The sequence below is a fragment of the Taudactylus pleione genome, unplaced genomic scaffold, assembly GCF_031769625.1.
Source record: "Taudactylus pleione unplaced genomic scaffold, aTauple2 ptg000006l, whole genome shotgun sequence".
NCBI lineage: Eukaryota > Metazoa > Chordata > Amphibia > Anura > Myobatrachidae > Taudactylus > Taudactylus pleione.
Window position 1 is genome coordinate 6,020,175 of NW_028284409.1, and position 27,410 is coordinate 6,047,584.

The 27,410-nt window shown below is 40.2% G+C and overlaps 1 protein-coding gene across 22 annotated transcripts in view; it reads left to right on the forward strand.

Annotated features, from left to right (window-relative positions):
• EYA4 (EYA transcriptional coactivator and phosphatase 4) overlaps positions 1–27,410 on the forward strand; it is a 297,758-nt gene that overhangs the window by 181,126 nt on the left and 89,222 nt on the right. For 10 of the 22 annotated variants that reach the window (XM_088452214.1, XM_088452209.1, XM_088452202.1 and 7 more), the window contains 4 exons: positions 388–512; positions 3,315–3,383; positions 13,665–13,757; positions 26,867–26,933. In XM_088452214.1, coding sequence (XP_088308340.1) covers positions 388–512; positions 3,315–3,383; positions 13,665–13,757; positions 26,867–26,933 — 354 coding nt within the window. The remainder of the gene's footprint in view (positions 1–387; positions 513–3,314; positions 3,384–13,664; positions 13,758–26,866; positions 26,934–27,410) is intronic. The other 12 variants (XM_088452265.1, XM_088452254.1, XM_088452239.1 and 9 more) reach the window with 7 other exon arrangements.

Sequence of the window (27,410 nt, forward strand, 5' to 3'; positions counted from 1 at the left end):
CTTAATTGAATCGGACCCTGTATAGAGACACATATATATGTGGAATCCTGCTTCCTATGTCCTAATTATCTCCATACCAAATTTGGTGATATCCTGGTTGTTAGATCAAGCTACAGAAGGCTCCGAATAGGGGGAGTTTAATTATGACCACGCTGGATAGATGGATGGATGAATGGATAGATAGATAGACAGACAGACAGACAGACAGACAGACAGACAGACAGACAGACAGACTTGATAATGTTTTTAGAAAATGAACCCTTTTTGAGAGATCATATACTGTAGAGAACTAGTAGATTATAAAACAGATACATAATTATCTGACACCATTATGTCATCATTTCAAATCGACATTGTAACCCTGAATATTTATATGTTCCCTAATAGGTCTATGGAAATGCAGGACCTAGCAAGTCCGCATAATCGTGTTGGCAGTGGAGATGCATCTGCGGCCTCCAAGCTGGATAAGTCAAATATTAGCAGCAGCTCCATCACAACAAATGGTACAGGAGGTATGTGTCATTTGCAGGGTAGGTTTTAACTAAAAGGGAAGCGATCATTTCACATTAAGCTATCATCTACAAGAAATTTACACAGCACATATTGTACAATGACGTGCAGCTTGTAGAATACTATATACTACAGTATATAATTATACACCGCAACAGAAAATATGGCTGTAACAAGTGTCCTGTAACTTTGGTATGTATATGTTTTGTGAAATTGAGTATAGTTCATTAATTGATAACCTAGTACTCAATTTCACACTTCACTTTAAATTACACTGAGTGGTGTGGACAATACCAAGCACAAAATGTCATTAGTCATACATTCTGGACTGCAGGATAATAGATCCCTTAGAATTGAATTACTACTATTGCTTTCTATTTTTCTACCTACATATCATCAGTCCTGTAGTCACCTGTCAGTTCATCTAAATGCACAATATATTGAAGGGGATGGGGACGGGATTACGGCGCTCAGGCTCACGGAGGTCAGAATCCCGAAGCCGGCATCCCGACATGGTTAGGATACTGACACTTGTCGGTAGGTATCCTAACCCTCCCACTCTCCCTACCCTAACCCTCCCTCCATGGTGCCTAACCCTAACCTCCCCCCTACTGCCTAAACCTAACCTTTCCCTCCCCGCACCTTAAACATAACCCTCCCCCTTAGTGCCTAACCCTGACCCTCCCCCTAGTGCCTAAACCCTAACCCTCCCCTTAGTTCCTAACCCCTAACCCTCCCCCTAACCCCAGTACTTACCTTCGGGATTCCGGCGGTTGGAATGCCTGCACCGGGATTCCGGCGTCTGCATTCTGACCCGGCACTTGGGATATTGACCGCATCCCTATTGAATGTGGTTAGTAAAGTATTTTTAACTATATTATATTTTATTGCAGCTGTTTTGCCAGTTTAATATAATAATAATATAATAATAATAATATCAATAATTATAACACTTTATATATCAACATTTGTGACCTCTGTTCCAAGTGCAGGGGTCATGGTGGCGTGGTTCACAGCTTTGTTCCCATCCCTTACTGGCCAGTGCCGCAATTCATGTACGGTAATTATGCGGTGAGGTGCAGGGTCATGATGGCTGAAGCTGCATACGCACGGTACGATTGCACAACCAACAATATCGCTGAACGATTTCCCTTGAACTTTTCTGTAGTGCAGGACAAACGCATTGGGTGTACACACTGAAAGATATCTATGATAGACAGGGCCGAAACTAGGATATCTGTCACCCGGTGCAAGGCAGTAATTTTGCGCCCCCTCCCTTCCAGTACCTGGATTTTGTCCTTGCTCATCCGTAAGGCAGTGCACTAGTCAGACGTCCCTGGTATAGTGACTTACATTATTCCACACACCGTAATGCCGATTACACATTATGCCACACACTGTAATGTCTATTACCAAAGTGCCACTTACATATTTGCCCCGACACCATTTCATGCCCCACAGTAAGGCTTCTAATTACTTTAAAATTACCTGCTCATTGTCAGGGGTTTCATGCTCATTACCAGGGGTTCCATGCTTGTTGTCAGGGGTTTTATGCTCATTACCAGGGGTTCCATGCTCGTTGCCAGGGGGTTTTACGCTCATTGCCAGGGGGTTTCATACTCGTTGCCAGGGGGTTTCACGGGAGAAGATGCACCTTTCTGCATCTTCTCCCAGCAGCTGTGCTGGCCTAACAGACATTAGAGGTCCAGTAGGACCTCTAGCATCTGTCTCCTACTTGACGGCGGCCATTTTTGGAGGGCCGTTTTCAGCAGAGCCCCTGTGGACGGCTAGTCCGCATGGAATCTGCAGCCCCCAAATCACCGAGCACTACAAGACTGCGCGGGGTATGCAGGGGCTGAGTCAGCCCTATTTCACCCCCTGCATTCCAGCACCCGGTGCACGTGCACCTCTAGCCCCTCCCTAGTTGCAGCCCTGTGATAGATATCTTACAGTGAAGTCATCCTGCCACATCTCTGAACAGGCAAATCGTGATGAAATTGTCCAAGTTGGCCTCCAGGTATGGACGACCATAGATATCATTATCGTCCATGTGGGAACGCGAATCGTTGGTCGTTCACAGCATAAAAATAAATGATATGAATGATTTATCATTGAACGATATCGTTCATATTGTTCCTAGATATAGTACCGTGTGTACGCACCTTTAGTTTGCAGTGCTTTATGTTACCAAGTAGAAGTGTGAACTGCTCTTACAGCATACTTGCCTACTCTCCCGAAATGGTCAGGAGGGTCCCGAAAATCAGGTGGCACTTCCGACCACCTGGAAGAGTGGGTAAGTCTCCCGGAACCGTCCGCCGCCGACCCGCACCACCCCTGTTGCTGCTCGCTCTCTCCATGAGCAAAAGTGGGCAATGCGGTAGGGGGCGATGACGCAAATGATGCTGATTCGCATCGCAGCCCGCCCCCCGCTGTACGGTGCCTATAACATCGGCTCCGTACAGCGAGGGGTGTGGCCGCGATGACGCGATTGAGCCAACACACCCCCCCCGCACTGCCCACTCATTGCAATACCACGCCCCCCTGCTGTGATGTGGACGCAGACCTGACTGCACCCTCCAGGAGGAGGCAGCCAGAAAGTAGGTAAGTCTGTCTTACAGGAGTCTGGGAGCCTCCTGGACAGACTGGGAGTATAGGAAAGTAATGATAAAATCCCCGTTGCTACAACACACATTCATGTAAATAGAACACATATTCAAACACAAATCACTTATGTGTAATATAAGTGGTAATAAGTGTAAGTGGCAATAAGTAAACCAATAAATGTATTAAATTCCAATTCTCAGGCGAAAATATGACTATTTTAAATACTGCGGACTGGTTGCTGAGTTGCAGCACGCCTTCTTCTGCAACAAGTAGGAACTATACTACTATACTGCATGGTGTTCATCTAAGAAGCTTACTGATTGTGGTGTTTCTTTCTGACTACTTTCTTGTGTGGTTTGCTGTGACTGACATTTCAAATCTTTTACAAAAGATGAAAAAGTGTTTGTGCACATGGTATTCGAAAAACAATGTAATGTCATTACTTTCATCACAGTGTTCAATGCCTGTTGAATTGGTGTACCATGTACTTGATGAGCACTCCCTAATTATATTGTACTGTGTAATAACACACGTGAACACTACAACCAATGGTGAAATTGACACAAAGCAAACGCCCTGTCAGATTGCGTGTACAGTTTCATTTGCTTACATATTTTTTTGACCTATCAGCAGTACCAGACGTTAAGCATGCATATTGTACATGTTATATTAACACCCATGTGTACAATCCATTGGAGTATATTTTTGAAGGTGTAGCGTAGTGATATGGTATTAGCATTTAAAATCATAAATAGTAAGTTGTTTGATTTATTTATTTATTTATTTATTTTTTCTTGCATCCTACACTTATTGTGCTGTTCTATGAGCACAAACTAGTACCTCCAACAATATCAATTTGTAGAGACCGTCCAGTTTTAAACTTAGAATTTGATCACAGATATGCTTAATTAACCTTGGTGATAAATTCACCAGCATCAGAGGACAGGAAGATGATACATGTAAGTAATGACTTGTAGCCAATGTTCTATTGCATTATGTGTTCTCCAATGCCGTGGCTGATTAATTTTACATTTTTCTTTATTGTTTTAGAAACAAAACATAATTTATTTATTTTTTTAAAGCAAAATATTTCATATGAGCTTCATTTTGCAATATTAAAAGTATTCAAAATTATAACATGCTAGATATATTTTGGTATTAGAAATTAGACATGTTTATAAATAATATAACTTATGTCAGAAAAACTACTGATTAATATGTTGGTATTTGAGATGGGGAAGTAGAGTGTAATACAATACTATTTTTCCTGATACTGTAAGTAAAAGTCATTAATAATTAATATGCCTTTGTTCTCTTAAATATTATCAAACTATTTTTACTGTGTCACATAAGAGACAACTGTCCATGAGAAAATCTTTCACATTTACCTTATCTGTAAATCTTTTAAAAGCAGTGGCAAAATATTTTTACACCTTTATCGCTTGGCCATATTAACATAGTACACCAGCTATTTAGTCCCATCTTTATTGTAATAGAAATAACAGGAAATTTCTAATAGTAGTAAGTTCTAAATTCAGTGGCGTAACTTCATCCCAGATGCCCGGAAGCAAGTTATAATTTGGTGGCCCCCCTGTCACAGCCACTGACACTGCCATTTATTGGGCCATCTATAGATGGCATTGCCTAATAGAAGTCTCTGCAGTGCCCTGTGCCCATGCAGTGCAGTGCCCAGTGTCTGTGTCTAGCTTACTGCCAGGTACATTATTTTTATTATTACAGGTTGAGTCTCCCATATCCAAAATGCTTGGGACCAGGGGTATTTTGGGTAACGGAATATTCCGTATTTTGGAATATTTGCATATCATAATGAGATATCTTGGCAATGGAACCCCAATATACACACAGAATGCATTTATGTGTTATATACACCTTATACACACAGCCTACAGGTCATTTTATACAATATTTTCAATCATTTTGTGGCTCAAGCAAAGTTTGTGTACAGAAATTAAATTCATTTGTTTCATATATACCTTATAAACGCAGCCTGAAGGTAATTTTATACAATATGTTTAATAATTTGTGCCTTAGACAAAGTTTGTGTACATTGAACAATCAAAAATCATTATCTCAGTCGTGCCAAAAAACTTCTGTATTTTGGAATATTCCGTATTTCGGAATATTTGGATATGGGAGACTCAACCTGTATTATTATTATTGTTATTATTATTACTAGATACTTATATAGTGCCAGCATATTCCATTGTGCTTTACAATTGGGATCAAAGCAAGACTGGGTAATAACAGACAAAGAGGTAAGAGGGCCCTTCTTGCAAGCTTACAATCTATATTTAAGATTGTGGTAAGGGTACTGTTAGATGTTACTGTAATGTGGATTGTCTGACACTGCATAAACCAATGTACTTTATGTAAAATAAATAACTATGCATTATGTCTAATTCTCCTCTAAGTTTTCTTTAACACATAGAAAAGTGACAACTACTGTAGATAATTTCCTCTTGGGACAAAGTAAAATATACATTTAAAAAATATTGTAGTTAGATTGTAAAAAAAAAAACCAGTACGATAGTGAAATACACTGTTATCTCATTATCATGTCCATCACTATACAATAAGTATTCCAAAATCAGTGAGTCATTACTAAAGTCTCACCAATCGTCTCTCACCATATCGTTGGTGTTCTTATACTGACAGCATTCAATGAGTGAGATTGTAATCCTACGCAGACACAGGCATTTTGCTGTAGTTGTAGTTATAGAGAATTTACCTATCATTTACTGTAGAGATCATGGAATTCTTATGAAGACCTATTAACTTTCTTTTTGAATATTTCATGGTCTATTTCCATTAAAGTCTATTTGTATGGACCATATGGTAATCCTAAGTATCTATAAACTTTCCCTATGCTGTTTTATACGGGATAATGCACTACCTACTGTAAATTATATGGACATTAAAAGTTCAGACAGGTGACTTTAGTTAAAGCACTTCTTTGTATTAAAAGCAATTGTTTGCTGCCACCAGGGCTAATAAAACCAATGTTTACTAGCAATATAATTTCCAGATGCAAGAACACCTACGGCCAATGAAAGTATTTCCCAATCAGGTGGTCGGTAAGCCACCTGCCAGATCCAACTATAAAAAAGTCTTTGTCAATGGAAATCAACTGTTATGAATTTAGTTTTAAGAACAATGGCATGATCTACTAGCTTGCTAGCGTATTCGGTGCTTGTGTACGTTCTACTGTAATTGATGTATTGCTAATTGTTGTGTGAACATGGTGGCCCACAAGACACTGAGCGGTGTATTCACCATGACATTCAGTCACAAGTGGTCTGATTCTGAATTGGATGCAAAGTGTCCATTTGCAGTTGCACCCTTATTACTAGCATCAGTACGTACACCTACCCCATGCTGGATGCAAGAGATCCATCAGAAAGAAGCGACCACTTGGCATAGGCATTCCTCATAATAACATGGAAGTTTGGTTACATGCCCATGACACTCCCACGAAATGGATCTCTTGTGTGCATTCACAAGGTAGCTGTCCTGTTGATACTCATAGAAGCCTATTTCACAGAGAGAACCGATTGCATATGGAGGTTCCAACAAGGTGCATATGCATGGTGCAGACCATGCGCAGTTTGCCTCAAATTGCTAAATGTACCCGCATTTGGAATTGCATCTGGTGCAGAATCAGGCCCTTGATCTATATGTATACCAGAAAGAGGACATTGCATTTAAATTGGTATTCACCATTGGGTATGCATGGACTTTTGTAGGATAAGCTGATATCCTATTAGTCCATGTACCAACTTTACCTGAACCTTTCACTTTGATTGAACTCTGCGAGCCCTGATCTTTGCTCTGTTTATTACTTCTGTGCCTGCTAATTTTGCACCACCACAGGTGATCTGGTTCCTGATTCTTGTTCATTTGCACCAGTTGTTACATAATAAAAATATGGAGGCAAAAGAGTTCCAGTAAGCATCAATAATCAGTTAAATTATGTCACAGGACATCATATTTATAAACTGAAGTGCCAAAAGTCATACAATAGAGTAGATGCCTAGTACCATGTAAGACCGCCTTTAGCCCAGTGAAGTGCAGCAACTCGACATGGCATAGATTCCAAAAGTGGACAGAAGACCTCTGGAGAGATGATGACCAATGCCCTCTTTATATTTTCTCACAGCTCCCTGATATTTTTAGGTGCAAGATCTTGGGTGTGAATGGACCTTTCCACCACATCCCATATATGCTTGTTTGGGTTCGTGTCAGGCTAATGTGGTGGCCACACCATTCACCAGAACTCTCCAGTATGCTCCTCGAACAAATTCTTGACAACTTGGGACCGAAGACATGGTGCATTATTCTGCTTGAATATTCCATCATTGTGGGGGTACATGAAGTCCATGAAGGGCTGAAAATAGTCAGTGATGAGTTCAGGTGGACCAGCAGACCCAACCCATGCCACATGAACATGCCCCACACCATTATGGAGCCACCACCAGCCTGCATGGTGCCTTGTTGACAATTAGGGGTCCTTGGCCTCATGAGGTCTATGCCACACCCGAACCCTACCACAGCCCTAAATAACTGAAACTGTAACTCATTGGACCACACCACATGTTTACAGTACTCCAGGGTTCAATTAGTAAAGCCACAAGCCCAGGTGGGGCACTGTGTCCGGAGTTGTAGAGTTAACAGGGGCACTCTGGTGTGTCTTCTACTCCCATATCCCATGGAAGCTAAAAAACTGCACTGACCTGCTGGATACAGTATGTGTCTAGTTCTAGTACCTCCTGCATTGAATATACAGTAGATGTGATATGAGCCATTGACGCTTGTCTGTTACCAAGGACAATTCTGGCCAGATGAGCTCATGATCATTAAGCACCCTTGGTCAGCCAACGTGCTGTCCACGGTGGGTGGTAATGTTTTCTATTAGGTATTCCCGGTACACACGTGACACTGTAGATTGAGGATTGCTGAATGTCCATACAACTTTCGGAATGGAATGTCCCATCCGTCGGGCACTCACTGTCATGCGAACTCAGATAATTCACGTTGCCTTGCCATTAGAAGCCTAGGCGGTGTTCAGAATGACTCACAATATGTCTAATTACAACTGATGCAGGTCTGGGCATTTCCAAGGTGGCACAGTATGGTAACACCACCCAGAGCCATAACTAGACTTTTTGGTGCCCTGTGCCAGAAAGAGCATTGGTGTCCCCCCCCCCTTATTTTTTAAATAGTGACATAAGATGCGCACCCAAAAAAGGGCCATGGCCTCATTGGGAAGGGACAGGGAAGAGATAGGGGATGCCAAGAGATGCTGGGGATAAAAGAAGAGGAAGCTACAAGTGAGGATGATAACAAACATAAAATTGACAGGCCCAAACAGCTCCCCCCGGCTCTGCGTTGCCCTGTGCCTTTGCACTGGTCGCACAACCCTAGTTACGGCCCTGACGCCACCAACCATTACTTGTACATACTGATATTCCATGACTTTTGGCAGTTTAGTGGGGTTTTTTTCCATTTACTAAATAAAAACAATATAGAATATAGTATTATTACAATAGAGAACTTATTTATCATTGGAGGGAATGTCATAAATAATATTTGCAGAATAACATTGAAAGAGCCTTGTTTCTTCCAAGTGAAATCAATAAGTATATTTAATGTACAGATGTGTCCACATACACTGTATCTTACCTCCTTGCCCCTTAAACAGCTCTTTTAGTTGCGCCATGTCATGGTGTGACTCGGTAGCGCAGTGCATCTTTTCATGTAAATTTTACCTTCAAATGTGTCTTATTTGCAAAGCGATGAAAACAGAATGCACAAGCAGCTTCTGCTGATTAAAATGATATGCAGCATACCTATATTCTGTGTGCGACTGCGGGTGTATCTGTATGCAAAATGCTACGTTACACTGTCAGTGGCTGTGACACTATAACGTAGCATTGCGCATGCAGATACACCCGCAGTCGCACACAGAACATAGGCATGCTGCATATCATTTTAATTAGCAGAAGCTGCTTGTGCATTCTATTCGCATCACTTTGCTGAATAAGGATGCATTTGAAGGTAAAACGTTGCATGAAAAGACGCTCTGCTCTACCAAGTTGCTTTGCTCACGCGTTATGTTTAACAAGACATGTAGCGCACAGAGGTAAGATGTATGTGGATACATCTGTATAGACTTTAGGTTCCCAAAAGGAAAATTAATTATCTTGAGGTATATGCATACTTCCTTGTAGATTACATGAACTCCTGCCTACAAACTAGCCAGGGAGCAATCATCAAGGGCTGCATACATGTAAAGATCATTGGAAGCAAATTCTTGATTGGAATCTTCACTTTTTTACTATTTTTATTCCTAACTGATGATTTCAAAAACAATCATATTAACTTGACTTAGGATTGATATAAAGTGTTTATTGATATTTTTTGGACATACATATTTTATCATTAGCGGGCAAACTGTGGGCCTTATTTAGCAATGATCGGGAATCTGCGCAGGTGCATGACCCGTTCTGCGCATGTGCACAACCAGTCTGCGATCCCGCATGGAGACTGGCAGCAGACTGTCAGTGTTTGGTTGCCGTTTGTGGGCAGGGAGGGGGTGGTGATACCCTCCATTCCCCGAAATGGAGGCGTATCACCGACGTTGGGGGGGAGGGAAGAAGCCAGGATCTCCTCTCAACTGCGGCAGCCGGCTGCATGACCTCATGGGTCACCATAGCAGGCCGATGTTCTGCAGAGTATCCGATGCTGCGTTGGACAACGCAGCTCGGATACGTATTGCAGCAGGAGGTGTGATGCCCCCTGTGTATTACCATATCAGCACAGACGGACTTGCAAAGCTGCTTGCTTCCGTCTGAAGCTGAATCAGGGCCTGTGTTTTCTACTTTAGTAACCCAATAAAGGCTAATTTCACCAAAACCAGAAAATTTAGTTTTGGGTGGAATTCCATAAATTAAAAATAAATGCTAAATAGTTATTAATTACAGGCAATCCACACAATCCACTGTGTCTCCCATCCTCTGCTGCAGTCGGGTTAGATGTTCACCTTAGGCAAACAAAACTGCGCTAGCCCAGGTTCCAGTCAATAGACAGACAGTAAATAGGTTGACAATGTCTAGATAGACAACAGATGTTACAGTAGATAGGCAATAAGTAGACATGGACAACATGTCGACACATAAAATGCAGACATGGATGAAGGTCGACAGGTACAAAAGGTCGACAGGGTAAAAAGGTTGACACAAAAATTGGATTTTTAATGCTGGGTTATTCTTCTGCCATTGCATAGCCGATGCAGTACGATTTTTTTATGCATAATGTTAAACACCAAACCATTGATTGATTTTACTTGAGAAAAAAATATTAAACAATGTAATTCAGTTTCATATGAATTACTCAACAGCATTTGTGGTCTGCATAGAGGTAACTGTCAATCACCTATGTAAAAAACACACATGGTTGAATACCGGAGAACTCCAAGTGATTGACAGTTACCTCCTGTTCAGACCAAATATTCTGGTAACTTTTTAATTTAAACCAGGAATGAGATGAGAACATAGTAACATGGTATTTTAATCGCTCAGTGCCATCTGGTGGCAGAATAATATACTGCATGGCTTTTGAATATTATGCTTTGGGAAACCTATAGCATGCAATGGTGATTGCACAGTGCTACAAAATTACTTGGTACTTTGATGTCTACGTACTCGTTACTGTATGTAAGCAATGTGTGCTATTAATATAGAATTCAAGTTGTTTCTTTCAAGAGAAACCATGGTTCATTATTGCAGGCAGGGGAATCCACGAAGTACTGGTAGAAAAACAAAAATTATGATATGGATCTCTATTTACAGATACTATACTCTAAACAGAAGGTGATGCTGCATTCAGCTGGCCGAGACAGCCAGTTCAGCCTCCTGTATAATATGCACGTCTTTTAAACTAATCCATAGAAATGCCCAGGGGCAAACGCAGGATTATACATATATGTACACACATACATATGTCACATATACCTTACTCACAAATACATATGTCACACATACATTACACTTACCTTGCAGCAGCTGTGGGGTCGGGACTTGGCAGGCTGGAACAATGTCATTAGGCTCTTCCCACTAGCGTAAAAATGCCACGATTCTTGGGTCAATCGAGAGGGGGTGGAGCCAAAAGATGAGATTCTAATAGATTTGTGTCATATTGGCTCCACCTCCTCCTTTTTAACCCGCATATCGCGTAATTTTGCCGCAAAGGGGCGTGGCTTAATAACATTGTGTCTGCTCTCGAGGCTGTAAGGTGGGGTTTCTGGGTACTCAGAAACCGTCCCTGCGTGCGCTACTGTTGCCCATACGTTCCCATTTATACTATTAAGTTTAGAATGATATTGGGCTCTTTTTTTATTTACACCACACTTCTGCATCTCATTATCTGGTCCCAAATGCTCTGTTCCAAAATGAGGTGTTTGTAGCTGAAACCTCTTCTAATTTTAAAGTATACTTTTCTGGATTTTTAAATCTCCACATTTCTGTTCACAGCACAACAGAACTTGGCAGGCATCACTTCTACTGTTAATATTTTCATTGTTGAACCAATGTTGCTACATTCTTGTATTCACTTTATCACTGAATTATTGGATTTGTGTCTATTTGACTAGTGTCAGTGAATGGATACATGGCACAGATCCAGTAATTTTGTGATCATATATAACTAGCAGATCACTTAGGGACACAATATTTGCGGGATATCCCCGGAAAACACCCAGATATATGTATGTGGGACTGCAGAAGTTATCAGAGATATCTGCTCCAATCCCCTGTATTTTATTGCAAAAGCAGCCCCCATAGGCTTCTATGTAGGCTGCTAAAATGCTGAATTTACCATTTCAGAGCTTGGCGTCAGCAGCTAATGCCATATTCAGATGGCGTTAGCCATTACAGCCTGTGGGCTGTACACCGCAAAAGTTATGGAGAGATCTGTAGGATCACTCCCCGGCAATGTCCACTCGCACATGTGTGGTCTGTACACTGGACATGTGCTGTAATTTTGGCTGGCCTCTGAACCAGAAAGTTAAGTGATAGGAGCCCCTGTCCTTGCGTGTGTTTATTAATATATCTTGATGAACCTTAGGGGTCTATTTACTAAGCAGTGTTAGGAGACAGAGTGAAAAGTGATAAGGTGCCAGCCAATCAGCTTCCAACTGTCATCTCACTGGCTGTGTTTGAAAAATGACAGTTGGGAGCTGACTGGCTGGCACCTTATCACTTTCTTATCACTTTTCACTCTGTCTCCTAACACTGCTTAGTAAATAAACTCCTCAATTACTTATTTCATCAATAAACCCTATAATTAATAAATATGCCCCTTAATGTTAAATCATGGTAGTAGTGGTGAATCAGTGGTTATGGTTAGGTGCTACCTAGATTTACCAGTACAGGTAATCCAGTCCCAGTTGGATTCATGGATGAGGATTGTTGGTTGTGTTAGCCAGCAGTCACAATCCTTAATATGAGGAATGTGTGGTCTGCCACCATTAGTACTGCAGAGAACGAATAAGTTTCAATTCTTTCAACTATAAGACAGAACAAATAGTAATAAAATAACTTGCTAATAATCTTATTCATTCAAGAATGTTTTTATGCAAAAATATGTTTTATTAAAGCATATATAAACATACATTTGCAAGGTATAACATAAAATGTACTGTATGTGCATTCTAGAGAGTATATCTATTTTAACTAAGAAAATATTAATTACATTGACAAATAAAGTAATATTTCTTTACATACACTCTCTAACATAAACCTTATACTGTAGGTCTTTAGCAGTAGATCATAAATATTACTTCAGCCAAGGCTAGAACCTGATATGTCTGTGTCCACTGACTACCAGAGCTGAGAATTCCCAGGCATATCGTTTGTCCATGAATCTTTACCTCTATTATAATTTATGTGTAGTATTTTATTAAACTTTACTTTAAAAAAATTTTTTAAATAAACACTGCAATTTCATTACCATTATTGTATTATTTATTCTCATTTATTTACTATTTTTATTTTGGCATTCTTGCATTTATGAGTAATAGCAGGGATAGACCAATTACATTTATCCAGTTGTGTCTGAGCTATATCTAATTCACTTGTGATACATTGGCGGCTGGAGTACTGAAGGTTGCCCATCACTACTAAGCCTAATATTAAACCATCATACATTTATAGGCATGACGGTTTGTTACATGAAAACATGCATGGGCATAAGCCCACCATTTATCACACGTCTGTGATGGATTATCACTGATTAGCAATTTAGCAACTCTACATTGATATTTGCCTAGATGCGAGATTACTAGAACCTGTTGTGAAACATTCATACCAGCATGCCTTACTTTATACACCTTTATTACTTGCTATACTTCCCTTTTATATGAATTTCATGCTGCATGAACATTATGTTTTGGCTGTGTCTAGTTGAGGATGACATGGAGCCTCCTTTGTAAAACTTAGAAGAGAAATCTTATGTCTGCTTATTCTTCTATGTAGTGTCTCTTCTTGCAGTCAAAACAGAGCCAATGAACAGCAATGAAACCACCACAACAACTGGAGATGGATCGCTTGACACTTTTACTGGGTCAGGTAAAGCAATCTGATAACATTACACACACTTAAAAAGCAGTAAAATGTGTGCTCCAGAATAACCTACACATTCTCTGACATTTCAAGCCTGGCATCAGCCCTGTTACAGTTCATAGTGGAATAGGCAAAAAGTGTTATGCCTGTAATGACCTACAATTAGTTATAAAAAGTACATTTTAGTTAACAGTTAAGACATTGTATTGAGCTTGAAAGTTATCTAGTTGTGTCTGCTATTCTTTACAGATGTTATTCATTGTATTTTTAGTGGCATATTTATTTGTTTGACTTTTTTTTCGTAGATGCAACTGTGTGAAATCTTTTTACATGTCACAATAAATGTGTGGCAGTCTTGTAACTACTACTGGAGTAGTCTATGGTGGTTCTATGGGACCAGCTGTGAGGGGGGATTCGGGGAGGCTGACAAACTGAAAACCCCAAAAAAGGCTTTCCTACCATTTAATGCGCAACATGTTGTTATGGACACTATAGGGAAAGACAGGATTATTTTTTTTTATCATTTTATTAAATCTTTTTATGTTAAAAAAAAAAAGTAAGCACCATGTTCCACATTATGGAAAAAAGGAATTCCTTCATCTAGAAAACCAAGATCCTCAAACATTGTAGATAATACATTACATTCAAATATACTTCTTACAGGGCAGATCTACACCCAGGGTTGGGTATGAGATCCCGGCGGTCGGGATGCCATGGTCAGAATACCAACAGCAACATCCCGACAGTCAGAATCCCGACACCCATAAGGAAAGAAGGCAAGACTAACCCTTGCCTCTAACCCTAACCCTCTCTCCCCAGTGCCTAACCCTAACCTCCCCCCCTAGTGCCTAAACCTAACCTCCCCCTCCCCATACTCTAAACCAAACCCTCCCCTCTTAGTACCTAACCCTCCCCCTAGTGCCTAGCCCTAACCCTGCACCCTAACCCTCCCCCTAACGCCCGATACTTACCTTCGGGATCCTGGCGGTCGGGTATCTGGTGCCGGGATCCCAACGCTGTCAGGATTTTGGCTCTGGTATCTTGATCATCGTTATCCCACATGCTGGGATGCCATCCCACACGCCAGGATGTTGACTACATCCCATTTAGGAAGAATAATAAATTGATTGCACTGAAACTACCCCTGTTGAGACATATAAACCATACACAAAATAACAGACAATGTAGTCTATTTAGTTAATTGATACTCTTGCAGAATAAATAAAGGTCTAGTAACCTAAGACAAATTCAACATTAGTAATAGATACATAAAAATACAAATTTTGCATAAAACACAAATATAACTTTAAATCAGAGCTGATCAGGCTCAATAAAAAGAAAGAAGAACCTTGATAAAATAGGCAGGCCAGCTTGTAATTTATGACACTTTGGAATAATGTTAGTGTAGCCTCCAAACTGTAGTGTAATTATGCACCCATTGGGTACATATTATAGACACAATGAAGTAAAACAGTTCGATTCAATCACTGGGGACTTAGTGGTGCCTGGTAATCCAATACTGAATAGTCACTGTTACCAGTATTCACAGATGTATTAATGGTACTGGAAATCCACTAATGGTACATAAGCGAGTAGGTGAACACTCAAATAAGTGGCTAGGTAACATATAATATCACCTCAGTCTTGTTACAGGGAACCCCGATCTGTGGAGTCTCAGTCCGGGATTAAATCGCTAGTCTTCTGTAGGTAATGGCACACAATCGGCGTGCACCTGGCTGTGGCCTCACCCCGACTCCAGAGGTGGCAGTGATCCGTGTGCAAGTGGGTGGTAGCTGCCCGCCGCACCAGGTCTCTCTGCAGCTACTCTGCTGTTGGAATCACCTGCAGCAGCTTTCTGAAGTGTCTGTGTTAGCGCGCATGCTGTGGAGTGACACAGTGTATAGCCACCAGCAGCGCTGAGTCTCTGGCACACATCTATCAGCACTTGCCTGTAATCCCACAGGTAACGGCACTTGGGAAGCCAGTGAGGTAGGCACAATCCAAATATTCAACCCGTCTCCACAAATATGGAACTGGGGTGAGAGTGTGGGGTACAGTCCAACAATCCTCCAGTGACCCTGTAATGTAGAGCAGCAGCATGCGTTTCGTCTTTCTCCTTAACCGTTTTCAAGCTGTAACCTAAAGACTAACCCTTACCCCTACCTCTAACCCTAACCCTCTTTCCCCTAGTGCCTAACCCTAACCTCCCCCGTAGTGCCTAACCTTCCCCTCCCCATACCCTGTCTAACCCTCCCCCCTTAGTCCCTAACCCTCCCCCTAGTGTCTAACCCTAACCCCACACCCTAACGCCAGATACTTACCTTCGGGATCCCGGTGGTCGAGAATCTGGTGCCGGTATCCCAACGCTGTCGGGATTTCGGCGCCGGTATCTTGACCGTCGGCATCCCACACGCCACATGCTGACTACATCCTGTTTAGAACATATCTAATTGGCAGTTGTGCATGTATCCTGAGTATGTTTCCACAGCTACACCATAACACCATACATGCAACAAATATGCCAAGGAAAACCCCAAATTATTATATACTACCTTGCTAGTTACTGTGTTTTGGATACAGTTACTTCATCTGATGGTTTCATTTTAGAAGTAACAAAGGTGCAGCACTCAGGTGAAATGAACAACCGACAGAAGGCTGAACAGCACTGATCAACGTTCTGTCATTTGTTCACTTCACCTGAGTGCCGCACCTTTGTAGGTTGTATTAGTTTATTTGTGAAGGGAACGGCAACAGCCATTGTTATTTATCTGACATGCTGGACCTCTGCTGTATGTGCGTGCATGCATGTGTGTGTGTGTGTGTGTGTGTGTATATATACTCTTTGTGATACATCATTATAATAAAATGCATAATAAGATAGATTTCCTTCATAAAACACTACTTACATTTGCCTCATAAGTATAGTATATTAGGTGTTTAAAATGTTATAATACTTCTATAAGAAACATTATGAACCCAGCCTAGAGGTTACAGTTATTGATTTATCAAGCTTCGAAACCCCCAATAGCTAATGTCAGCATCAGATTACCTCTTTTATTATGCAGTGTACAAGCAAGCAAAGTTTGATAAATAGCTCTGTAAATTGGAGACAACCAGTGCACATATTTTAGTTACTTAACAGGTAAAAAAAAAGTAAATAATAAAGAGACTCCTATTTCTGACTAGATGATGGAATTATACATGTACTAGTATTGTGCACTCTTCATTAGGTCATGAGCAGTCTTTATCTTACCTCCATCTTCACACCTTCCCACCTCTCTCCCTCCTCTCTCCCTCCTCTCTTTGTATTCCTCTTCTGTCCCATTTCTCCCTTCTTCTCCCCCTCTTTCCCCCAGTCTCCCTCTCCATCTCTCAATCTTTATCCACCTTTCAAAGTCTCCCACCCATCTCTTTCCATGATTTCTCTCCTTCTCTCTCTCTCTCTCTCTCTCTCTCTCTCTCTCGTTCCTGTAGTTACATACGTACACATACACACAAAATATACATATACACAAACACTCCTGAGCATGTGTGGACAATAGGTGGGTAATACTCTATTTAATATTGGGTCTGGGGTCTTTGCACCTCTACCCATCGCTCTAGGCACTTGCCCTGTAGCCTTTCCACATAGCCAGAGGCCCAATCTCATTCTCTGTCCATTTCAGATACCCAATTACCAGTTAGAGCTATGTTGGCCTGAGCCCGTGGGTCTCTTCTATTGTGGTGGACCTTGTTTCAGTGTACTGGACGCTAGTCTCTGCTCACTTGCAGTGTACCCACCCATTCTGCCTGTGCCTGGCCTAGTGTGTCCGTCATGGCAGCATCATATTTTCTTAGCGGTACTGCCGTACTTTTACTGCTAATAGACACACAGCTATGTAATATATTTTATAGTAGATGTGTGAGAATGTATTATGATGTAATAGGCATAATGCTTGCGTGTGTCTAGGGCTTATATTGGGCAGAATGTGTACATTTTATGTATGCTGTGGACAGAAAGAATTTTATATATACAGTATAACAATGTGTGCCTCTGACTCCCCCTAACCCAGAGGCACACATAGGTAGGGGAGGTCAGAGGCGCATGGGTAGGGGAGGTCAGAGGCACACATGGGTAGGGGAGGTCAGAGGTACAAATGGGGAGGGGGGGGAGAGGCACAGATGGGTGGGAGGGTGGTCAGAGGCACACATGTGTAAGTGGGAGGTCAGAGGCTCACATGTGTAGGTGGGAGGTCAGAGGCACACATGGGGATGGGGAGGCAGTTATACAGTTTGGCTGTTCTCTGCAGCACAGCTTGTCCCTGACTGCAGTACTGCTCACTTGGACAGGCGAAGGTCATTTTGCAGATATCTGGCTGGCTGCTCAAGGTCCTGACAGGCTCCTGTCCGATTCTGCAACAGTATTAGTTTCCCCAGCACAAGCTGCGCTGTAGTATGCTTCATGCAAAACAATTTATATTAAAAATAAAATGTGTCATGCGGTTCCGGATTACGTCATTTTTCACATGGACTTCTAGAACAGCATAAATATAGCTTTGTATATATATATATATATATATATATATATATATACATACAAAAAGTGCAGCAGGGAACAAATACATTTCAAAAGCTGCAGAGTAAGCTCAATGTTTCAGTGCTTTATTATCGCACTGTCATCAAGAGTATATATATATAGGCTGAGTGCATGTGTCTATGGATTGGGCAGAGTGTGTGCATGAAATGTGGGTTTTGGATGCAGTGCATGTAAGCCATAGCTGATTTGAGCAGTATACATGCATGGTGTATGGTTTCATTCACTGGGCTTTATGTATAGATGGACGGAAATCCAAAGTATGTTGCTTCCAAATTTCGTGAATAGAAAAATGCATATAGTCATCCTACATGCAGAGCTTTACACATTTTCAACACCATGTAGAGATCAGAGTCTAGTAAGTGCAGTGTCCGCGCACCAAGAATGTATTAGTGTTCCACGAGGTCTGGCACCTCGGCTAAGATTTTCAGAGCTTGCTAAATTACTGCAGTTCTCCATCTCAACAGAAGCTTATGGGGACAACGGTGTTGAGCAATAGTTTGGTTAAAACAGCAGATATCAGCATTACCTCCTGCTTTAGTATTTTGTTTAATAGCCCAAATAGAAATTGCCTTAATCATGCAGAACAGACATTTCCGCATGATTTAAAGCATATAAGTATTTGATAAACAGACACCATAATGATGTATAATTAACTGAATTTTAGAGAGAAATGTAAACTTATCCAGTGCTCATTTTGTTATCACCCGTTACAGATCTAAATGCACATTTCCACTTTAGTAAGTGCTTCTGCATTGCTTGGTGTTCTTTACATGTTAGTTCATTTATTATTTCATTTATTTCCTTATAGTGTACCTACAATCACTTTATGCAAATATTTCCATTACTTTACCAGCAATACTATTCATTGAGTCTTACCAGGGTCAGCGCGATGTGGTAAGCAGGAGGCTATTCACTGTTGCTGCTCCTGTCAAACTGTATAACAGGCAGGAAGCCGGTGCCGATCGCCTGGGTCCCCCCTCTCCAGATCTGTGCTCTCTGGCCACTATAGCCTCCTCTGCTCTGTCCCTGCCTCCTCTCCTCCTATTAGTTTTTAATGAAGCCTAGCCTTCTTATATGCCACTTTATATCATACACAAGTAGAACTAGGGAGACTATATACTTTTTTATTTTTATTATTTTATATATTTTGTGCAAACATTACATCATTTACAATCAGCATGTATTATAGGTAAAATAATTTGCATATGCAGCTGACCCGATATGTGAGGGACAGTGCAGAGTTCAGGGCTCCACGTGTCTATCCCATCAGCGGATATTGCTGTCATTTGGTAAGCAAGCCCATTCACTGCTGCTCTGCATTGCAGTGATTGGGTGTTCGGAGGTGATGCTACTAAGAGGTAGACTAGCACTTCATGATTGCTATTCCCACTCCAGGGTCCTACAAATACCTCTTTGTGATGTAGGCTTGCCCAAATCATGATGTGGCCACACCCCTGATCCAATTCCTGTATTCACTGCATACCGTCACAAAATGGCATTTCCAGTATACAGTGTCTATGTTAGGACAGCCTTAAATATAATAGTCAACCACCTGAATCACATGTGCTCTGTAGGTCTCATTTAGCGTTCGATTTAACTATGTTTATTGAGGAAAATACGCATTTAATATTGTGCATGTGCAACAAAAATGTGTACACATACTGTATAGTTGTATATGATTTTCTTGTGCATTGTTGAGTTGTGTCTCCTTACATCGGGAGTACTGAAACTAGGGCAGGTAGAGGCAGGCAAGTGTTGACTTAGTACTGTACGTGTATGTTTACGTAACTGCAACAAAATTAGATGAAGAGTTAAATTTTTTGGGTGGTGTATCTCTTGGAGGACTGTTGCAATGGTACATGACATTGTCTTCTGATTGGTTGATTGCAGCGGCGGCTCCTACCCTCTTAGATGAGGGGGACTGCCCCGCCGCCACCGAAAACTCCTCACCTGGCTTCTTCTGGCCGGGTCCTGGCGCCTGCAAAATTGATCTGACAGGTGCCGGGACCAACGCATTAGGACAAACTGCAGGGGACCGTGCATGGCATTATCACCAGTTTGCAAAGGGCTGCATCGCATGCAGCCCCAAGGAGCCAGGTAGGACTGGCGGAAAGGCAGAGAAGCGGCTTCCTACTGGAAGCCGCTCTCTGCTAATAGCAGCCTGGACTGGCAGTCCCAGGGGGAGGAGACATAAGTGACTGACAGGTAGCGATTCCAATGGGAAGTCACTGCTAGTCACAGTGCACCCAGTGCAGTCACGGACTGCACTAACTACACTGAGGTTGTGGATTTTACTGTGGGGGCTGCAACACAATCCGCCACTGGTTGATTGCATATCGACCCTCAACTGAAATAATTAATGAGTGTTTTATATGAAGTAACAGCTATCTTTATGCATTACTTGACATTTATATCGGACTACTGCAGGTAATAAGATTCACTTTTTTTTTTTAAAGGGGACAGCAACAGCTGTTTGTACTTCATTTTATTCATATTTTATATTTATATTGGGTATTTTATATTAAAAATAGAACGTTCTCATCTATTAATAACTGTCCAGACACTATTTTCTTCCTGTGTATATTACACTTCTTTACATTATTATATTGTGCACAAGTAGGGTAATGTGGCTTTAGCATCTACTGCTAACACTGTCAAGCCACATCTATATTCTTTCTGTATGCTATCCCTTTGCTATCATAGGGTGTAGGTATACGCACTTTGATACACCTGAGGACGTCTGGAACAATAATCTTTTTGAGCTGAATGCACCTTTCTTTATTCAACGTATACTAGTAAATACTCTTTGTTAAGTAAATCTTTTCACTAGATATGTATAAGTGTTTCAACCACTTAATGAGCCCCTGTATCTGTAAATTACAGAGTTATGCAAGTTTGGGCACCTTTAGTCAAATCAATGAATCATTAAGTGAAAAAAAGGTAACAGAGTTTCTGTAGGATGCAACTTAATTGTTACATACAGTCCACGTAAAACAGGGAAACTCTACTCTGGCACTTACTTTATATTATATTATTATATTATATTATATTATGTTATATTATAAACAATATAAATCAAACCAATGATGGAGTTCTGAAGGATAATTATGGCACACCACTCTGTCCTAGGAGCAGATCATTTCTTTCTTCTTTTTCTCTTTAAAGTGAGGATCCCACCCAAAAATAAGAAAAACTATTTTTTTCATAGTGCAGCAATTAAAATATGCATCTGATCACCCAATGTGAAGGAACATAGAAAAGAGTGATAGATGAGAAAATCCTTAGCCATGTCACCAAGTGGGTTTGGAAGGTCGGATAGGGGGTCACCCTTCAAGTATCCTACTTACTAGAGGTTCTCATAAACAAGGCTCCTTCCCAGATGTTTTATTCTCCTTATGGGTACTCTAGATATATTGTGTGCAGATACTCTTAACTTTGACTTTTTATTGGCATGAACAAAACGTGATGTTATCCTGACCTCTGTTTATTTATCCAGTGTGCCGCCAAAATAGTATATATAACAAAGAAAAACATGCACTCACAGTTACTGAATTCCACCATTTGGGGTGCTCCTGTGAAAACCATATAGAATTTCCTCAAGCGCACAATATCCAAGTGCAAAGAGCAGGGTACTCACCAGTCTTGTAAAGCTTTTTAAAAGAGTTGTATTTTATTCAAGCATAAAGTGTCATAGTGTTGCAATATCAAGCCAACGTTTTGGTCCGCCCATGGACCTTAATCATGGCACAACATTATACATGTACTACTAGTAAGAAAAGATATATATACATCCAAGATCAGCAGCTGCTGACTGTGTCAAATAGGAGTGTAACAGTGTACATGCATGCTGAGAACACTGGTCAAGTAAGCTAGATTTTGTTACATTTCTCCCCTCCTGGTGAACCTTTGGGTTACTGTTTGTAAGTTTTGATAGGAATTTTGTGATGTGAGTTTAATTATCCAAGGCATCAACCCAAGATCTGTCTTCTAGGTCACAGATTTAAAAGTGTACTATATTAGGATAGTGTACTATAGTTTTAATGATGTGATTCACCACAAATTGTGTAATAAGCTCCTGGACCACCCACTTCACAGGGGAATTGGGTGGGAACTGGGAGGTTGGTCTATACTCCTGTTATTTAGGGAGAACTCCTCGAAATTCAGGAGTCTCCTAGATATTCTGGAAGAGTAGGCAAGTATGACTTAGACAAATGCCTTCCAAAACTTAGAGACAAGTGAAATTTAGAGACAAGAGAGAGTCTCTGTCATATACAAAAAAGGGAAGTTCTCTGCTGATGCAAAAAATCTCTTTAGCACCACAGTTGCTGGGAAATTTTTCTGAGGAACAAGATGAGGTTTCCTAGAGAAGGGATCAACTACAATAAGGGAGGCAATTCAATTCATTGGGATTTGAATAGCATCAGGAAGGAATTCCTTGAGCTATTCAATTGACTGCGTTGTAACCTCCTGACTAGAGAATTTCTGCTGGTACCCTCCAGAGGTGTGAGCCGAAATCTGACTAAACTAGGACTGCGATGCTGTTTTCCGGCATAGAGTGTATGCTAAAAACATGCGGCCGGCACTTAAGTTGTAGAATGCCGGTTACCACGACTACTCACCCGGCTTAAGGTGCGGTAACCTGCATCTCCTGACTAAGTGCAGGGAACAGTGTGGTCAACTGAATAGATCTGGGAACTCCTTCCCGGCCCTATTCAAATTGCTCTGAATTGAATCGCCCTCAAGGATTGTAGTCATAACTTTTGAGAGGAGTTAGAAAATGAATTAAGCAATGTGTGACATGGCTTGGAAGGGACAGTTAAAGGCTACAACCAGCACAGGTTCCTTTGCTCCTGTAGAGCAGCTACAAAGTGTTTGTTTTTTTTATTAAAATTGAGCCACCAGAAAGTTCTCTTAGATGACCTACTAATTTGTAAGTGTGAGCTCATCAGAAGCTGTAGTGGAACTAAACTTTTACATTCAAAAGCAAGTGGACAATGAGGTTTGGTCTATAAGTCCAGCTGTATCAATGCCACAATGAGGGTCCTTTGTCCATGGAAATAGATTCTGATGAAGTCAAATGATTTTGAAACTGGACAGAAATAAAAAAAAAGTTGTGTAAAAGAAATTGCCCAATGAGCTTGTCTCAGGATAAGTCTCTTCTAGTTCTACGTTTTTGTAATTCAACAGTTATGGCTAAAGAAGGGCCACCCAGTAAATGTCTCCACCCCTCTAGACTCTTCTCAATTGTTTGTATTATAAGTTTGTTCTGAAGAGGAAAATGTTCTGTAATAGTTGGCATACAGTGGCAATTTCCCTAAAAATCTTGAAGTAAGAGAACTGCTCCAGCTCCAGTCACAGAAGCATCAATCTGCAGGAATGAAAGGATAGGATTTGAATGAATCAGGATATGAGAAGAGGAACATGTCATTTTAACTTTGAGGAAAGCCTTTAATTTACAATATATACCTGAGGTTTTGAGGGGTATTTAATGTAGTGATTGTTCAAATAGTTATTTTTAAATATTAGCAAATAATTGATGACACTGTAGTCTGTAGGAATCGTCTGATTTGATTTAAAAGTTGATGTAGATTCTTACAGTAAGTGGGGATATTGTCAAAGTAGACAATCAGGAAAAAATACAACATTTGCTTAGAAAGAAATTCAGGGGCATTGCATACACTAATTGAAAAGAGGATATGTTTTTGAATACATTTTTATTTGTTCCTCTATAGTCTATGGAGGGGTTAAGTGTACAGTCTTTTTTTGTAGCAAAGAAAAATTCTGCTGCAGAGGTTCATACTCAAAGTTCTCTTTGTTGTAATCTTCAGTGACCTTGTCCTCTACCATGCAAGGTAATAGACTACTGAAACCATCATTAGCACAGTCTCCAGGTGAGGTACTGTTGTAGAACTTGTGCTTGTTGTTGGTCCTAAACATCAGTGTTTTTTGCATACTGACTATGAAGAATAAAGCTAGAGGTACAAGAGAATAATAAGGAAGTGACAGGCATAGGAACCTGCAAACTTTTATTAGAATTGATTTTATTATGAAATAAATGAACCCTCACACAAGTTGATAATGGTGTTGTTCTTGAGTTGTCAGGGATACTCAAAGATAATAGTACATGATAGAGTCTGGATGGGGTCAAAGGACATGGACTCCTCATGAAATACTAATACTGACATTCAGGAGAGCTGCTTCTCATGCGAAGAAGGCTAAAGGCCTTCAGTGATTTCAGAGGCACATTAAACCTGTATATGTTAATAATAGATAAGTCCATAGAATACCCAGCAACTATCAAATTCACGAAGATCAAATTGTTGATAAGAGAGTGTCCCTAATAGAGAGTAACCTCAAGGAGTATACAAAAATGGTAAATGGTGTAGTAGAGAAGCTTCTTGCTGGGAAGTAGATCTGACCTTTAGTCCTATAATATAAACCTATGGGAGCAAATGTGTTGTCTTTATTCTTTAGAAAAGTGCATTCCTCCTACTGGATTCAATTATTCAGCAGAAAGTGTGGAAATTTTGGTCCAGCTGGATTGTCATATTCATCTAGACCTGTTATTCTCTGACATATGATTTATGATGCAAAGGTCCAAGCTTTTCCAATTACATAGGTAAATCTCAACATGTCATGTAATCTTTCAAGCTTTCAGAAGATCCTTGCAAAATGGATCATGGTTAGTTTCAGCAGTAAGAATTTGTGAGATAGATGTAATTGCTGACCAGAATGAATCATTGTCAAGAGGAGATACCCATGCCAGAAATTCCTTGATGAATAGAGATTTTATTTATTCCATACAAGAATGAAGCTCACAATGGATGGAACAATGATTAAGGAAGCCTCAGCAGGAATGTTGGTTTTAATCATTATGGAAATAAATTCTGAAATGCAAGGTTACAGAAATAGATTGTGGATGTAGAGGGACCCTTATATCACAGTATTCATGTGCAATTTCAAATAGAAAAAAAAACAGGCAATTGAGTTAAAAAAGCCAATACCTTGCTCAAGCAATAAGTGCTGAAAACATATATATTAAATTGGAATGCAGGCACAATTACTAATGTGGCAAAATGTCATAATCGTATGTCCAATACAAAAAAAAATATTTAAGTGTAACAGGTGCATGATGTCATTGCATACTGAAATCACACTCACCCTAAACAAGCTGAATTAGTGACATTGATGTGTATCAGCAAATTGGAGAGTTTGTAAAAAAAATTTGTTGACTTGTTTTGGCATAAAACTATGATAGTACATACAGATGTGTCCACACACACCTATCCTTAAATCACTTCAAATCTCCCCATTTGGTGAATCACAGACTTTTCTAATATTTTTTTAATTAAAAATAGAGTTTTTTTTGTTTTGTTTTGTTAATATCTAATTCAATTGCTAACTACAGAGAAGCTCACAGACACACTAGTAACACTAGCTAGTAAGAAGTTCAGCTGTGCAAGTTGTACTTTCATGATTGCGAGATGTATGGATGCACCTGTCAAACAGTAAAGTGTCCCTGGCATTAAAATGTTATTATAGTATGTACACTATATGGGTGTTTTATATTCCAGTCCCAGTTACTAGCTGGATCATATTCAGAACAATACTTATAGGCACAACACATTTCTCCCTAGGGACATGACAGTGGCGGCTGCAACATATCCCCGGTTCATTTGTATTAATATTAACATTTTACTGTTGTAATGATAACACTATAAGGATTTTTTTCCATTGAAATCCAGATGAATTTAATTGGATTAATTTTCATTGGTTATACTAGAGTGTGTCTTTCATTAATCATTATGAAAGTGAAATATGAGCAGATGGCCTTGCATTACCCTGTATGTTTCCTCTATGAATTTCCTATGAAGGGATGGGTTCATCATTATGCAGAATGTATATTTGGTATGCATCTGTCTTGATAGAGACAGATGGTTAAGGGAAAGGAATACTTCTGCATTAACTTTGGAATGAGCCCACGTACAGTAAGATTGAGATTTAATATGCCATGCCGAGAAGATGTTCAACAGCAGCAGCAGAGTGCTCGAGTAGCCGATGATGCTGAACCTCAAGCCCAGCCGGCACGCTACACAGTTAGTATTTACACAAATTATTCAACCCAAAAAAACAAATGGAGGGCTTGTCATATAATCTACCACTTTTGACTAACCAGTTAAAATGTAGAATTCTGATTGCATGGCAACTAGGAAGGAATTTTGTTTTGGAGGGGTTTTTTTTGTTTACTTAAAACAGCATCATTCTCTGGTATGCATTTGGTGGGATGTTACCTACCCACAGTAAATTTATTTTTAGTTCCTGGTACTTGAAGTTCCCTCCAGAGCAGGCCTCCAAGTATTTTTTGCTGTTGCCAAACTGTAGATTTAGTTCCGTACCAAATACTTCCACACTTTGTAGTCCTACTCTACACTAAAACAACTCATTTTGTCAGCATTTATGATCTATGCTAAAGCTGTTAGAGCGTGAATGCAAGTTATTTATGGTACTGAGTTTTTTCAGCGTGTTTTATGTTTTACAGTAATAACAAGCAGTGGCTACAGTCCAAGATCAGCACACCAGTACTCGCCTCAGCTTTATCCCTCTAAGTAAGTGACAAGTTAACTTTAGGGGAAGACGGGATATTGTTGTTTTAAAGCATTTAATATGTACTTTTTGTTTTTTGGAATTAGTGCAACTTTTTCAGCACCCAAAGAAAAAAAGGAAAATAAAAAAATGTTAGCTATTAATATTTCTATTGCAACTTTGGATGAAAAATTGTGCTTTATATGTGGAAATCTATATGTGATGCTAAATAAGGCATGATAGGATTGCTGTTATCTAAACTAACAGCTGCAATGCTATAATGCTATATAATGTACTATGATGCGTCAATTCTAAAATCGACTGCAATATTGTTCATCTACCAGCATTGATGGGGTTGTTTTTTGTTTTTATCTTCATGTTATCTTTCTTTTAAATAACTGGCAATAGCAGTCCATAATTCCACCTACACGCCCACGCAATTTAGCAGCAAGTAGATGTTACTGAGTTGTGTGTAACTTGCAATCAGCACACAGCACACT